The 14,699-nt window shown below is 38.4% G+C and overlaps 1 protein-coding gene across 2 annotated transcripts; it reads right to left on the reverse strand.

The window, feature by feature from the left end:
- Positions 1 to 807: 807 nt before the first annotated feature.
- LOC114530760 (multidrug resistance-associated protein 4-like) lies at positions 808 to 9,734 on the reverse strand. Of its 2 annotated transcripts, XM_028552377.1 has the most exons (10): positions 9,446 to 9,734; positions 7,673 to 8,204; positions 6,925 to 7,301; positions 5,689 to 6,140; positions 5,151 to 5,616; positions 4,157 to 4,509; positions 3,403 to 3,578; positions 2,920 to 3,317; positions 1,842 to 1,987; positions 808 to 1,510 (listed from the first exon to the last, which is right to left on the reverse strand). In XM_028552377.1, exons 2-10 carry the CDS (start codon positions 8,192 to 8,194, stop codon positions 885 to 887), a joined length of 3,516 nt encoding a protein of 1,171 aa, XP_028408178.1. In that variant the 5' UTR covers positions 8,195 to 8,204; positions 9,446 to 9,734; the 3' UTR covers positions 808 to 884. The 2 variants fall into 2 exon arrangements, with proteins under 2 accessions (XP_028408178.1, XP_028408177.1); XM_028552376.1 differs by having other exon boundaries at positions 5,151 to 6,140.
- Positions 9,735 to 14,699: the final 4,965 nt, after the last annotated feature.

A 14,699-nucleotide genomic window follows, 5' to 3' on the forward strand; every position in this document is an offset into this window, starting at 1 on the left:
TTCCATCTTCCAATAACGTAAAATATTTTAAGAAAAACTCGCCCAGTTGCTGCAGCCATACAAAACGCACCGTTCCTGCATTTTTTTTCTTGAAAAGCGCAAACTATAGCGCCAGTGAAACTTTTCATGTTTACATTATAAAAGACGGCGTGTTTGCAAATCATTCCTGAGTCCCAGTCCCCCCAAGCGACGTATTTTCGAAACTATTTAATTATATCAAAAAAGGTTGTAGAACTTATAAACTAATTTTTCAAGCTCTATTCAAATCCGTAAAGATCCCACAAGTGATATAGGCACTTTGAAGGGGCGTGGAATGGTTTTGGGCATTAAAAAGGTAGTCTTCATGAAGCCAAACAGGTACATGATTGTCATGAATCATGCATCGTTAAAATTAATTTCGTGCTGTGTTTAATCATGGTTTGATTCGGGCAACTAGCTATAGCCTGAACTAGGATCATCATACAAACAGCCCTGGCCTTGTCAGACCTGCAGGGAGCACATTTTATAGAACATTTCCCGCGAAAAGTTTAATCGATATGCCATATGAATTAATACTTTCTCCGTTTTTTACACACTCTTTATTGTCAAAAAGCATAATCGGTCAATTTATTTAGCATTTTCGTACAGCTGCTTTAATAAACCATTAGGTTTGTTTAATAACACATCTGGCCGGTCAAATTCTATAAGTTCCCCTTGATCCAGGACCATCACCCTGTCACATTTTAATATTGTACTCAGTCGGTGAGCAATGGTAATAACCGTGCACTCTTCCAAAACTTCATTAATTATTCGTTGAACTTCTTTCTCCGTGCCTTCATCCACCTTTCCTGTCGCTTCGTCAAATATCACAATTTTATTATTTTGGAGTAAAACTCGCGCGAGATTTACAGCTGTTTTTCGCCGACGCTAAAACCCGTGTCGCCAATGTTCAGTTCAGACTCGAGTTTTTTGTGTAGATTTTTGATAACGGAATCAAGTTTTACCCGTTCTAAAACGTTCCATAACTCTGCGTCTGTGTGTTTGTGTAACGGGTCTAGATTCAGTCGCACTGTTCCCTTCATCAAGGTCGGTGTTTGCGAGATTACTGAAATATGTTCGCGGGTTGAAAGTGTATTGAAGTTTTTGATATTTTCATCATCAATCATAATCTCTCCCCGGGTTTCTGCGAGGCGCATAAGCGCCGCCACTACGGATGATTTTCCCGCACCAGTCCTCCCAGCTATTCCAACTTTCTCCGATGAGTTTATTTTAAACGAAATGTTCTTCAAAGAATCGGCACCGCCTTTGTAATACGAAAGTGAAACCTCCTTAAACACAACCTCGCCCGCATGTGGCCAATTTTCAGGAGGCGTTTTGGGCTCATCCTGCCCGCACTCAGGTTCAATCTTTGTATAGGCTAGCACACGCTCCGCTGACGTCATCTGTGAATTGACGTCACTCGTCACCCGGACAACATAATCGATCATTTGTGTCGTGTTGACTGTATACAGTATAGTTACCGCACCTAATGCTGAAAAAACAAAGACAGAGAGTTTTGAGAGTTCTTTGCACAGTCGAAATTTTGGACAAACTCTTTTTCGTTTCCGCAAATATCGGGTACTTGGATTAGAAAACGGTAATAGAGGTGGCGTAATCAGATAAAACAAGGAGTGTTTACCAATTAGTGCTCATTCGAACTAAAGTGAGAGGATCGAGAAATACCTGCTGGCAAAATAACTCATCCAACCTTGTTCAGACAAATCAACCATATCAGAGCCGTTCAGAGAGGAGTTGGCGCTTAAAAGGGCCCCAGGCTTGCAGTGTCGTCATCCCAAATTATCTGTGCGGCCCTAATTACTTACCTGCAGTTAAAGAGTCCTTTGTTAAAAACACAACCATCAGAGTTACAACTGTTGCGAGCGAAACGCAGATAATGCTGAAAACGTTTGCAAACCACCGAATGGCTACATAACTGCAAAGCACCGCTCTGTGGTGTTCGTCGATACGTCTGAAATGAACAATAAGTAGGCTTAACGTTTCTACAGGGTGTCCCAAAAAACTCCGCCTATTTCAATGAAGCTTTTGTTGGAATTTGAATGCATGATCAACGCAGTAGTGGCATTCAAATAAATCGTCTTGGTTTCAATAGGGTTTATATCATAATATTAAGCCAGACAGATTCTAACAAAGGCTTGATTTCAATAGAGGGGACACTTTGTACAACCAGCGAATTACACAACTAAATTAAAGTTTCAATGTTGTGCCCATGAGGAATATTGAGCATAAATTAAGGGACTGTTTACATGATCCCGCTAAGCCGAGATTCAACGATGCATGAGATGATTTTGAGGTACTGAAAAAAGTATACAGGGTGTCCCAAAAACCCCCAAACCTATTGAAATCACCTATTGTTAAAATATGAATGACTTGTTCGCGAATTTTTGCTCGTGGGAACGTAACTTATAAAATGCTAAATGTGAGCACAAAAATTTAAAATTTTCTGCAGAAGATGGACATGTCGAAGGTCATGGTGCCGAGTTGTAAAATTAAATATGGTTAACCATATTTGTAAATTGTAATTATTGGTAATAAAAATCATTGGTGGGTAGAAACAAAAGTTTACGTTATCGTGCATAAAAATGCTTATGTCAAACATTTAAACACTTTTGGGTCCAAACAGAGTGCTTATACCTAACACAATAGCGCCTTGGATGAGTAATGCTAAAATGTTTGGTTTCAAATGTTCAATGTGAACGGTGGAAAGGTATGATAATGACAACCCCACTTTTTAAAAATTTAGAATTTATTATTTAATAATAATTTAATTTGGAATTTAGAATTTATTAAATATCAACAAACATCTCCCCATCAAATCTGGCACACACAAGTCTTTCTAGGTTGTCAAAATAACAGTATTAATACCATTTATTAATTACGCACCTGAACGCTTCATCTGTAAACCTTTTTTGGCTTCCATAAACTCTGATGGTTTTTAAGCCTTCCATTGTGTTTGAGAAATGTGAATAAATAGGACTACCAGCGATGGACATGAGCCGTTTTATGTCGGTCCCAGACGTAAAATACACTTTTGAGAAGTAATAAAAGACAGGCAGAGCCAGTAAAACAGGAATGATTAAGAGAGGTGTGGTGATAATAGCTAGCAACACCGTCGCGATGGTTGGCCCGGCATAGATACACACCAGGAAGATGTAGAATGGCAAAAGGTCGTCGAGGCTGTTGATGTCCTGAGAAAACCGGTTTAAAATTCGTCCAACCGGATTGATGGCGTGGAACGATACTGGCGCTTTCAGGAGGCACGTGACCATCTTGTTGTGGACCTGAAATGGATCCGAAAACGTTAACGCCTAAATAACATCACATGAGGCATCGAGATGTGAAAAAACATTGTTTGATCATACGAACTTTATAAGCTGCGTTCATTAAAACCAAAAAAATGAACAGAGTACCCAGGACAACCAGTACAACACCAGCAATGAGATAAAGCACGTAGATCAGTAATGCGTGATTGAAATTCTCCCCGCCTTCTCCAGCTATCGTGGGTAAGCGAGAAGCACTAATGTCCACCAAAACAATCAAACCTGTCAAAAGTGACTTGTCATCATACGGTTCAACTCGTGTACACAAAACTTCTAGACTTTCCAAAAGCTCTCCGATCAAAAAGAAGAATGATTTTTTGCCTACTGAGAGACACATATTGTCTCAATCAGGCCAATCTTTCGAATATCGTGCCGTCACGTTGTCAGAATATATTTAAATGTTAATTACCAGCTTGAAGGCCGAATATAAAGATATTTTTTGGAGGGAAAATATTGTTTACAGCTAAATGAAATATTTATCCTTCACCTAAAACAACCGTAAAATTTGATTCAATCTGTAGTCACATTTCGCCAAGCCAGAGGTGAAAAACAAAACGACCAAAACTTTCTTTCTATAATTTACTAAAATTCACTTTCATTTAATAGTTGGATTCAAGGTTCCAATTCAAAATACCTTGGTCAGTCCTTGTTTTAAAATTGGTTTGCAAATGATTTCTTGAAAAAAAAAACATGCAAACTTTGACTCGAATACTACTCGTGACGTGGTCAGATATCGTAGAATACCCTCTGCTACAGCCAATTAGATTGCAGTAATAAATATAATAACTCGATCTTCTTACCTTGACCAGAGAGGAATACCACAGCAATAATAAACAATACTAATGCTGACGCACCAAACAAAAAATACTCTTTGTAAACGTTAAATGACACTCTTCCTCTTTCACGCCATTCCTCCTCCACTTTTAGCGGCCGCATTTCCTTCTGCTCGTCAAAATCGTTCCACGCCGCCATTTTTTCGTGTTGCTTTTCGCTCTTATTCTTCAAATCGAAATCAGGAAACTTCATGTCATTTTTTTGCCCCTCGATTTTGCCTCCTTTCAAATGAACAATGTGATCTGCTTCGTTGTAATATTTCGTGCCGTTTGATGTCAGAAGGATTATTCGGTTTGCTAAAACTCCTCGAATACAATACCTGTAAGAAATTATATACGACTCCTTCAATCAGTCATCAGAGGGCTTTAGCAGTGACTACGAGTACAACTATTAGTACGAGATTCATCATTCTCGCGTGTTGTTTGCTTAAGGTCTGTTCACCCGATCCAATTTTGTTGGATCCAATTCACTTCTGACGGATGTTTTATAGTCTGTTGTATTGTCAATAATGTATTTGAGCAGCAAAAATTCACTGAAGCTACACTACTGCTTCATTAATAACCAACTATATTCCATAAGTCCGAAGTGAATTGGATCGAACAAAATTGGATCGTGTGAACAGCCGTTTACACCATTACCCAAAACTGGTAGACTTTGAACTTTTGAGTACGTGTGTTGATTAATTTCGTAATTAAAAGCTTACGACTACGGGTTTCGTCAGATGGCGTTGGCGAAAGCACCGAGTTTGGCGCGAGAATAATGAATCTTGCATGTATGCTCGTAAACGTACTTGTATAGTAACTGCTAAAGCTCCCTATCTCGTTCAGTTAGGGAACGGCAAGCAAAATTTCTTCCTTTATGGATGTATATTCACTCATACATTTGTGGAAATCGCCTTATATAAGAAATTAGCTTAGTTTTAAAATAGTGCTTGACTAATTAGAATAGTAATTGACTTGCCGAAAAATATTTTCCGCTACTTTTGCATCCAACGAACTTAACGGGTCGTCCAGTAAATATATATCAGCCTGCGAGTACACGGCGCGTGCCAAAGCAATCCGTGTCCGCTGTCCGCCGCTCACCGTCGCACCGTGTTCTCCAATAACAGCTAAATCCTGCATTGGTAATGTTTTCAAATCTTTTTCCAATTGACAAGCTCTCAATGTTTCCGTATACCTGTTTTCTTCGTAGGGTAAACCAAATAATATGTTCTCACGAATAGTCCCAGGAAATACCCATGGCGTTTCCGAAACATAGGCGAGAGATCCCGAGTGCCTCACGACGCCTTTTGTTACAAGGAGCTCCCCATCCAGAACGGTTTCTAATAGCGATGATTTACCGCTGCCCACTGGACCGCAAACCAACACCAAACCTGGAGTGGCTACTTCAAATGTGACGTCATTCAAAATTGCCGTGTTGTTGGTTTCTAAGAAGAGGTGTGTGGCTTGCTTGGGTAATTTTGAGGTTACATTGCGTAAACTAAGATATGGTGACTTACTGGCTCTCTGTGAAAATGGTTCTTTTCTTTTTAGGGGTGCTCTTTGTTCCCTTTCAATAGGAAACTCGGATGTTTTCGCCGCAAGAGCATCTACTTTTAAACTTGCTTCATTCAAAACTCTTCCAAAGCCAAAACTTAATCCTAGCGAGCTGTTCATATCGGGCTCAAGATTCAAGTGATCATTTTGTTGAAGAAATGATTCCATTCGTTGTAAGGCGGTTCTGACGTCAGTAATATAACGTATTGATGTAGGCAAACACAGGCATAACTTTTCACTTAGTTCACGAAATAGTGCAATCATTGCAAAGAAATTCAGGTACGGGATATCGGGCATTTTTGTGAGCACCAGAACTAAGACGGTTATGATCGTACCAAGATGTTGTCCACAAGAAATAAAAGAGTAGCATGTCAACATTACGATCCACCGCTTGGCTTTGTACTTTATCTCTTGCCTATAGGGGGAGGAAAGTGCTGGTATGACTATTATAGTAATAACAATATCCAGTACAGACCTGGATACCTAGCAAAATCTTTAAAAAAATGCAGCAAATATCACAGCCTCCTCGTTAACATACATATTAAATCTATCACTTTCTATTGGGATATTTATTGACGACTGGAAAAAAGCACAAGTAAATCCAGTTTATAAGGAGGGAGTCGTCTAAATCTAGGAAATTATAGACCAATATCTATATTGCAAATATTAAGTAATGTCTTAGAAGTTCTTCGAAATTTCAAATTGGTTTCCGCTCGGGTTATTCCACTTTACCTGCTCTAATTCAAATGTGTGATAATTGGTTTGAAAAAAGGAACGTAAGGAAATTGGCTTGAGTTGTGTTTTTAGATATATTCGCAAAACATTTCATTCTATTGATCAAGAGATTCTGCTTATGCATGCAACTGAAACATTATGGAATTACTGGGGTAGAATATGATTGGTTCAAAATCCGAAATCAACAAACGTTTGTTAATGGTTCCCTTTCAACCATTAAAAATAATAAGATATATAAAGGGTAAAAAAGAGTCAGTTTACACTGGCATATGATAGTTGCCAATCTGCCTTTGCTCTCGCGGCTGCATCTATAATAGACCTTTCTTATAATGACGTCAAACGCGGAAAGTCTGATGTTACGCGAAATTTAATTGGCTCCAAAAAACTATCGAGCCAATCAGACTTCGTGTAACATCAGACTTTCTGCGTTTGACGCAATTATGAACCTAATTCCTTTTACTTACCATCGAGTCTTCTGAATCTTATTTTCGTATATCGCATCCCAACAGTTCAGTTTCACAGAGGCCATTGCGGTCAGCGTTTCCCGTATGACCCCCAAACGTTCGTCGGACATTTGCGAGGCACCCTTACGTAATTTATAGTCGAATGTATTCAGAAATAAGCGCGAAATACCGAGAGCCAATAGGAACACGGCACCTGGAATAATTTGCCAGCCGATGAAGTGCAATAACCATAGCACGAGGCACGTGCACCACAGAGCATGTTTGATCGCATACGGAATGAACCATTCAGCGCTGCAGAATATTATTCGCTGAGAGTCATTGCACACTAACTCCATCACATGACCGCTGTCCAGAGATATTTTACTGAGCCGCAGAACCTACAAAAGGTAAATGTTAAACGATTGAGCGAAATTAAAACAGGGTCATAATTTTTACTCGTGAGAGTTTATATTCAATGTTTGAAGTTCAAATTTTATAACAAAAATACTTGCGGAGGCGTGTGTCGAGGATTTATGCACTGAGGGAGGCCTTTATTATGAGTTTTGCCGAACAACTTTTGTTGCCATCAAACGTCACGAAATCGTCAGAAAATAAGTTTCGATGTCGGCAGCCGGTAATGTCGGAAAAAGCTTACTTGCTTGGAACCAACGAGAAAGCCATCAAAGGCATAAGATAAAGTTTTTGATAAGCATAGGTTTGTTCTATCTAGGATAAGCTTTTTTTCATTTTAATCTTTACGCAGCCTTACCTTTTTATACAGTAAACCTAAGATAGCTGCTCTTGCCCGCACACCTAAAACAGCACCGTGTAGATGCAAATGATTTTGACCAAACAGTTTAATCACAGATCCCAAAGCAATTCCGTAGACGTAAACGAAACAATCGAGACGAGAAGCGTTCCCATTAAAACTAGTAAGCTTGTGCAAAAGGCTGATTGTCGAATACCATGTTATATTGTCGCCCAGGAGATAGGCGGACGCGACGGGCACAAAATTCCAATACTCCAGGAAAGTAAAATATCTAAACATCGCTCTCCAGAGTTTGGGTTTCCGGCCCAAGCTTCGAGCGGATTTCACTTCTTGTCGCCATATTTCTTCCAACCGGCAAGTCCGCTGACACGATCTTTCCACCTCTCTGATGGCGTGAAGGTCTTTGTGTTCTAGTGGATTACGGATGCCTTTAAATAACAGTGGGAAAATCCACCAAAGTATGATTTTTGATATGAAATTTGCGTTGTCCTTTGGGTGACGTGTTTCAAACATTGAAGTCATCTTGCGTGTTCTGAAATTGTTAGACGTAACTGCATATAAGCTTAAACCTGGAGTGAGTATACTTGGTGTAGGAACTTCACTCATTTAGCTAATCAAAATGTGAAGCCGAAGATAAAGGAAATTGAAGGAGCTATTGTTGGAGGCCACTGCTGTCCTTTTACCTGCACGTACACAGTCAAACTGAATTTTTTTCATCTTTTTTTTCCGTATTTCGAAAGAATTTTCAATAATAAAAGTTAAATGCTCAGTGTTATTTTTAATTTTCAGTCAAATTCACTGCGGTGGAAGTGAGTGCGGTTGTTAGCGTTACTGCACAAAAACCCAAACCAAACTTTTCATATACAGGAAAAAGCTTGAAAAGAGAACCCCACGTTACCAGGAAAAGCAGCCAAAATATAGACAGTTTCTGAACACAATTCACAGAGTGAAAAAAAAAAGTTTATTGACTCAAGGCCAAATTGAAAGTTTGAAATGCGTAATTGCATGACTGAATTAACATGCAACGAAATATCGCTCAATGGTGGGCCTGCCACGTCGCGTCCTCCCCAAGCACCCCTGCGCGCTCGCACATCTTAGCATAATGCACAGATCTCTATATTACGCTGAATGCAGTCTTTCTGTTTTGCAATAAAGCGCCTGAGTACGAGGCTGGGTTAGGGTCAAGAATGTAGGTAAACCATTTGGTCACCCGTTGTGATTCAAGTGCCAAGTAGCTCGTCTCTATTTTAACATTAATGCAGTCAGCAGCAGTTTCAAGATACGCTACTCCCGTAGAGATTGGCCCTGGAGCCAAAGATATGGAGCATCTATAACTTATGGCTATAACTACACGAAGGATTCACCTACTCCTAGAATATAATTTTTCATTCTTCATCAATAAAATAAGTACATGTAGTGATGTACATTAAGACAATAGCCGTCGAGATCGCCTTGTCATACCGCTTCCAGATCTGTCCGTAACTGCTCGCATGAGCTATGTCGCCATAGGGATACAGAAGGCATCCTGGTTCCAAGCGAAATCGCTCTATCCTCGTGACCAATAAATATAATCGTATCATAATTTTTGATGAGCTGCAAACCTATCTGAAACATGAATTGACTATATAGCTGGCTTATCGTTCTACTGTTTAAGTAGATTATAAAGTAGCCTTATGCTTGGTCTGTGAAATTAGTAATACATGCATGTACTTAACATGCAACTTCTAAGATATTTCGCACGTTACCCAAACACCATGTAAGAAATCTACTCACACTTTCAGATACAGTTTTCAAGGATAATGCAGACAACATACAGCCGCCAACTACAAGCACAACAACATATTGTAGAATAATATGTCATCATGAGATTCCGCGACATATGAGGCATATTCGTTGACAAAAAGGTTACGACGTAGCATCCTGTCGGGTACATACAGTTATTGGCTGAATAAGATTCAGTGATTTCGCATGCCGCACCATGGAAAACTTTGGCTATATTCACAGCACACAGCTAAAGTGCAGTCATATGTCATAAAGCCCTCATGAACCATATTTTCCTGTTCTTACCGATTATTGATTTGGTCCTGATTTGGGTAAAAGATCAATCACCATATATGGTTAAAAATATGTGCGGAATGACCCGTGCGTGTTATTATATATTATAAGATTATACAGGGTGAGTAAAAAAACTGACACCTTTGAAATTCAAATTAGCTGCGAACTTATGGCTGGATTATGACAATTCCCATGTACAATCAACAAAAACGATTTGATAAAACTGTTCTTTTGTATTTAAAGAGCTTAGAATGCATTTTAACTCCCAATGGGAACAAACTTTATGTTTTAGGTTTATTAATATACTATGCTTCGTATACCCATTCTGTCACATTAAAGCGGCTAATTTGAATTTCAAAGGTGAAAGGTGTATAAGTCCCGATTTACACTACAGGGTGTATCAAAAAAAACGCAACCACTTAATATTCTAAAATTCATATTGTTTATAAGCTCAATAGATTTTATGCCCCTGGGATTTTAAAATGGCTTCTAATCGTACAGTTCAACTGCTAATGGTCAAATCAGCTAAACTAATAATGGTGTAGCTAACAACCGAACAACGAGTTTTTATTGTCGTGCATGATAACTTGAATGTTAACTGTCGACCTTGTAAGATAAATTGTAAATAAAATTTTACTCGTTAAATACTTTCAATTCAGCTCGTTGGTTTACGCACCCGACTTTGTTTACCAACGATTGTGCCGCTAGAATATGATTACAAGCTTTCTCGCATTCCAGGGGCCAAACGTCTTTTGTGTTGTAGAACAAAGAGGATATTCATGAATATTAAGTGGTTGCGTTTTTTTTGATACACCCTGTATACCAGATCCACATGGTAACGACATCATTTTAATTTTTAAGTTGTCTTGCGGTATCTCTTGTCCCCAGAACTTTTTCATTTAGCAGATCATAGTAAAGCAATCATGTTATTATACTTTTGAAGGTAATACGCGCTCTTTGCAATTGACATGTGCATATAGTTTTGATATGGTGACCATGCGAATCTGCGCTATAGTGAATGCCTTATATATATAGGGCCTGCTCATATTGGCAAAAGTTTTCGGTTATATAATTCTATAACGAGAGAAATTTTCGGCAAATTTGCAGGCGAAATCTCGCCTTAACAAATAATAACATAAACTTGATTGCGTTCATATAATAATGAACGATACAGAAATACACGACTCTTAACGTTCTTACGGATCCTAAGGCTCACATCAGTACGATAGCACACCAGCACTTACACTATATTTTTGCCCACTGCCGATCAGTAGGGATGGAGACGGTATCCGAGCGAAACGATCGGGCTAGGGGTGAAACGGTGTTTCTTTTGAGTTTGCTGTTTTCGGCGCAGATAATAACTCAACGAACCATGCTATTTTAACGGTACCTCCTCCATCCCGTGATCAACTGTCACACGTGAGTCACTGAAGTGAAACCCTGGAATAAACGATACGAACATCAAAGTACACACACACACAAAAAAATACCAGTAAATGTGGCGATCATTAATGAATTTACCTTTACCCCAAACACCAATTCCACGACCAAAACGGGTGTGAAAAGAACTGTGCTTAATCCTGCAAAACAAACTAACAAAAAAAACCCCCAGCGAGATTAATAAGACGCTTCTCCCGTAGAGTTCACAACATCGCGTGAAGTCGTTAGGGAAACGGGAGGGATGGGTCACGCAAGCAACTAACAACTCGATCAGGCAAACTGGGCTCATATTTATACTCACCGGAGGGGGCAAGTAGCCGACCGGACAAGCGTCCTAAGACCCGAGACACTACGATACGAAGACCCGTATAACATTAACTTCCTTTATTATTTAATAATAAATACATTTAACTAGACTTTAGCAGTCAGAATGTATTATCCAGATCATTAACTAATATACAGGGTGAGTAAAAAAAAACTGACACCTTTGAAATTCAAATTAGCCGCAAACTTATGGCTGGAATTTGACAATTCCCATTGTGTACAATCAACAAGACGTGGTTAATTATTGCGAAAGTGTTTAAACCAATTGAACTAAATCAACGTTCTTTTTTATTACAGAGCTTAGAATGCATTTTAACTCCCAAAGGGAACAAACTTTATGTTCAAGTTAATTAATGGGTTCACTTATTTGAATTGCTTCGTATACCCGTGAGATATTTTAGGCAACTTCTGTCACATTACAGCCGATTACAGACATATTGCAGCTAATTTGAATTTCAAAGGTGTCAGTTTTTTTTGACTCACCCTGTACACGAATATTAAGATAGGTTAAAATTTATTTGCTTTTGGGAAATAAAAAACGTTGAAAATTCGCGCGCGTTGCCAAAAAAAATGCTTTCAAATTAATTCTTACGGCATCGTGTGGACGGGACCTAAGCTATGTCTGTTTTCCACTTTAACATTATCGTATATACGTCCCAATAATTATAACCAGGGGCGGCGTGGCAGCGTTTTCAATGCATGATACTAACTTTAATATCATACTAACTCTCGTGACGAAGGCCCTCAGGTCGAAACGTCGAGAAGTATTTTGTCTATTTTAGGCAGTTGTTGAACCACATTTGATGCTAAATTATCGTATATACCCTATAGGATTGAATTCACTGAAAGGGTGTGAAACACAACCTCGTACCCAGGGTCTTTTACCTACGTTTGTAAAAGACCCTGGGTACGAGGTTGTGTGAAACAAAGCTTTCCAATTCGATCAAATTGCACTGAATTGTAGCGTATTTGATAGGTTCTTTGCTTTATAATACATCCCCAGTCTTTTAGGGCTAGCTTAAAAATAGTATGTCACACAGCAGTTACGCCAATGTTTGACGACCACAGGGCAAACCATAAATATTGTTACCGCTGTAACAATATCCTAACAGGCGTCCAAAACAGGCGCTGAAAAGAGAGCTCAGTTCAACAACTAAAATTTCATATTAAAAACAAACCAAATGATGCAGGTTTTCCAAACATAAAGCAGGCGTGACTGTGTACGAACAGCTCCGACTGCAAAATAACAAGCATTGGCAATGCATTCGCAATGGTCGTTTAGAATATGACGTTTGAATTTTGAGATGTCACACGGTTTTGGCGCGCATTTTTGCATGTAAACATATTCGAAACGCTTGCGATATTTTAAAATGTGGAAAGTCATACGAAAGGGCATCCTAAAGTCATGGGAAAGCACTTTCTTTTAACACAAGCACTTTTTTTCTTTCAACAACACTGCAATTACGTCATTGTTCAAATGGAACTTTCCGCCCATTCCTTGGAAACAGTGCATGTGACATTTCAAATGTCATATATCAAACGACCCAACACGCTTGTTGTTTTGCAGTCAAATGGAATCCGTTGTATTTATAGAAAGACATAAATAGTAATTTCATATTCTGTTATTAATTCGGGCGTAGGGAGAGAGCAAAAAGATTAATTCAGAATTTGGAGAGAATTTGTAAAGTGTGATTGTTGAGGTACAAAAATATAGTGCATGTATATATCGAACGATTCGGTACAACTGTTGATAAAAATCCGTGTTTAAATATTAATACAATAAGTATAAATCTTTTTCCTATTTTTTTAAAGCACCAATAACAGCAGATATTATATTTTTCAATAATTGCATGCTCAACATACATCTCAAACTAAATATTCGTCAATTAAGGGCGGATCCAAGGGGTGCCTAATGTGTCTTGAGACACGTTCAGATTTTGTGTGATGAAAATTTCTCTTTACTGATTACTCATTCGCGTCAGTTTATTAGTTGTAAGTACTCTAATACAGGGTGTATCAGAAAAAACTAGAAGATTTTAAAATGTTCAGAAAACTATAATTTTATCAAGATATCTCAAAAATATATTTAGGTCTAAGTATTTTAGCATCTTCTGGCTTATCTAACAGTAAAAACTAGCATAAAAATTAACCTCGAAAAGCGGGAGAACGGTTTGTAAAAGCCTCATTTTTAACCGCTTGTGCAAAGAAAATGAGACGTTGAAAATCCAAGTTCAGTTAAAGAGGTGAAAGTTTGGAATCTTTTGTGCAATGTATCGCAATTTCAAAAAATTTGATAAACATTAGGTCCGCCGCAAAACGTTTCAAAATTGGATTTTTTTCCCGTTTACTCCGCTCTCTCGTAACTTTTTACATGCAAGAATGATTACATGCATGGGTGATAGTTGGAATTACGTACTTAAACATAACAAACAATGAATACTCTTGTTTTATTGTTTTCATTTAACAAAGAGTGCTGGTAATTACGTCATTCCAACTATCACTCATGCATGTAATCATTCTTTCGTGTAAAAAGTTACGAGAGAGCGGAGTAAACGGGGAAAAAAAATTCAATTTTGAAACGTTTCGCGGTGGACCTAATGTTTATCAAATTTTTTGAAATTGCGATACATTGCAAAAAAAATTCCAAACTTTCACCTCCTTAACTGAACTTGGATTTTCAACGTCTCATTTTCTTTGCACAAGCGGTTAAAAATGAGGCTTTTACAAACCGTTCTCCCGCTTTTCGAGGTTAATTTTTATGCTAGTTTTTACTGTTAGATAAGCCAGAAGATGCTAAAATACTTAGACGTAAATATATTTTTGAGGTATCTTGATAAAATGATAGTTTTCTGAACATTTTAAAATCTTCTAGTTTTTTCTGATACACCCTGTATATTGCTTAAAAATACAATATGAAACAAGCACAAATTTACCCCAAAATCGGAATATATAAGAAACTGTAGTTTTCCCCGAGCCGGTGCGGACACCGTGCGAGGATACTAATTCCGCCCGGAGATTAGGAATTACACCCGGGACCCGGGAGAACATAGCGGAATCCAAAGCACTGAACTGTATAACATGGAAGGCTAACTTAAAGGAATTACGCAATCCAAAAGTGAAGCCAAAAATGGCGGTCATGAAGCCTTCTTGGGCGTCATTCTCAGTTTCCCAAACGCGCGGTCAATCGTCAAACTTTATCATTATTACA

This window comes from Dendronephthya gigantea, unplaced genomic scaffold (assembly GCF_004324835.1).
Source record: "Dendronephthya gigantea isolate DGI-Jeju-01 unplaced genomic scaffold, DenGig_1.0 000065F, whole genome shotgun sequence".
Classification (NCBI taxonomy): domain Eukaryota; kingdom Metazoa; phylum Cnidaria; class Anthozoa; order Malacalcyonacea; family Nephtheidae; genus Dendronephthya; species Dendronephthya gigantea.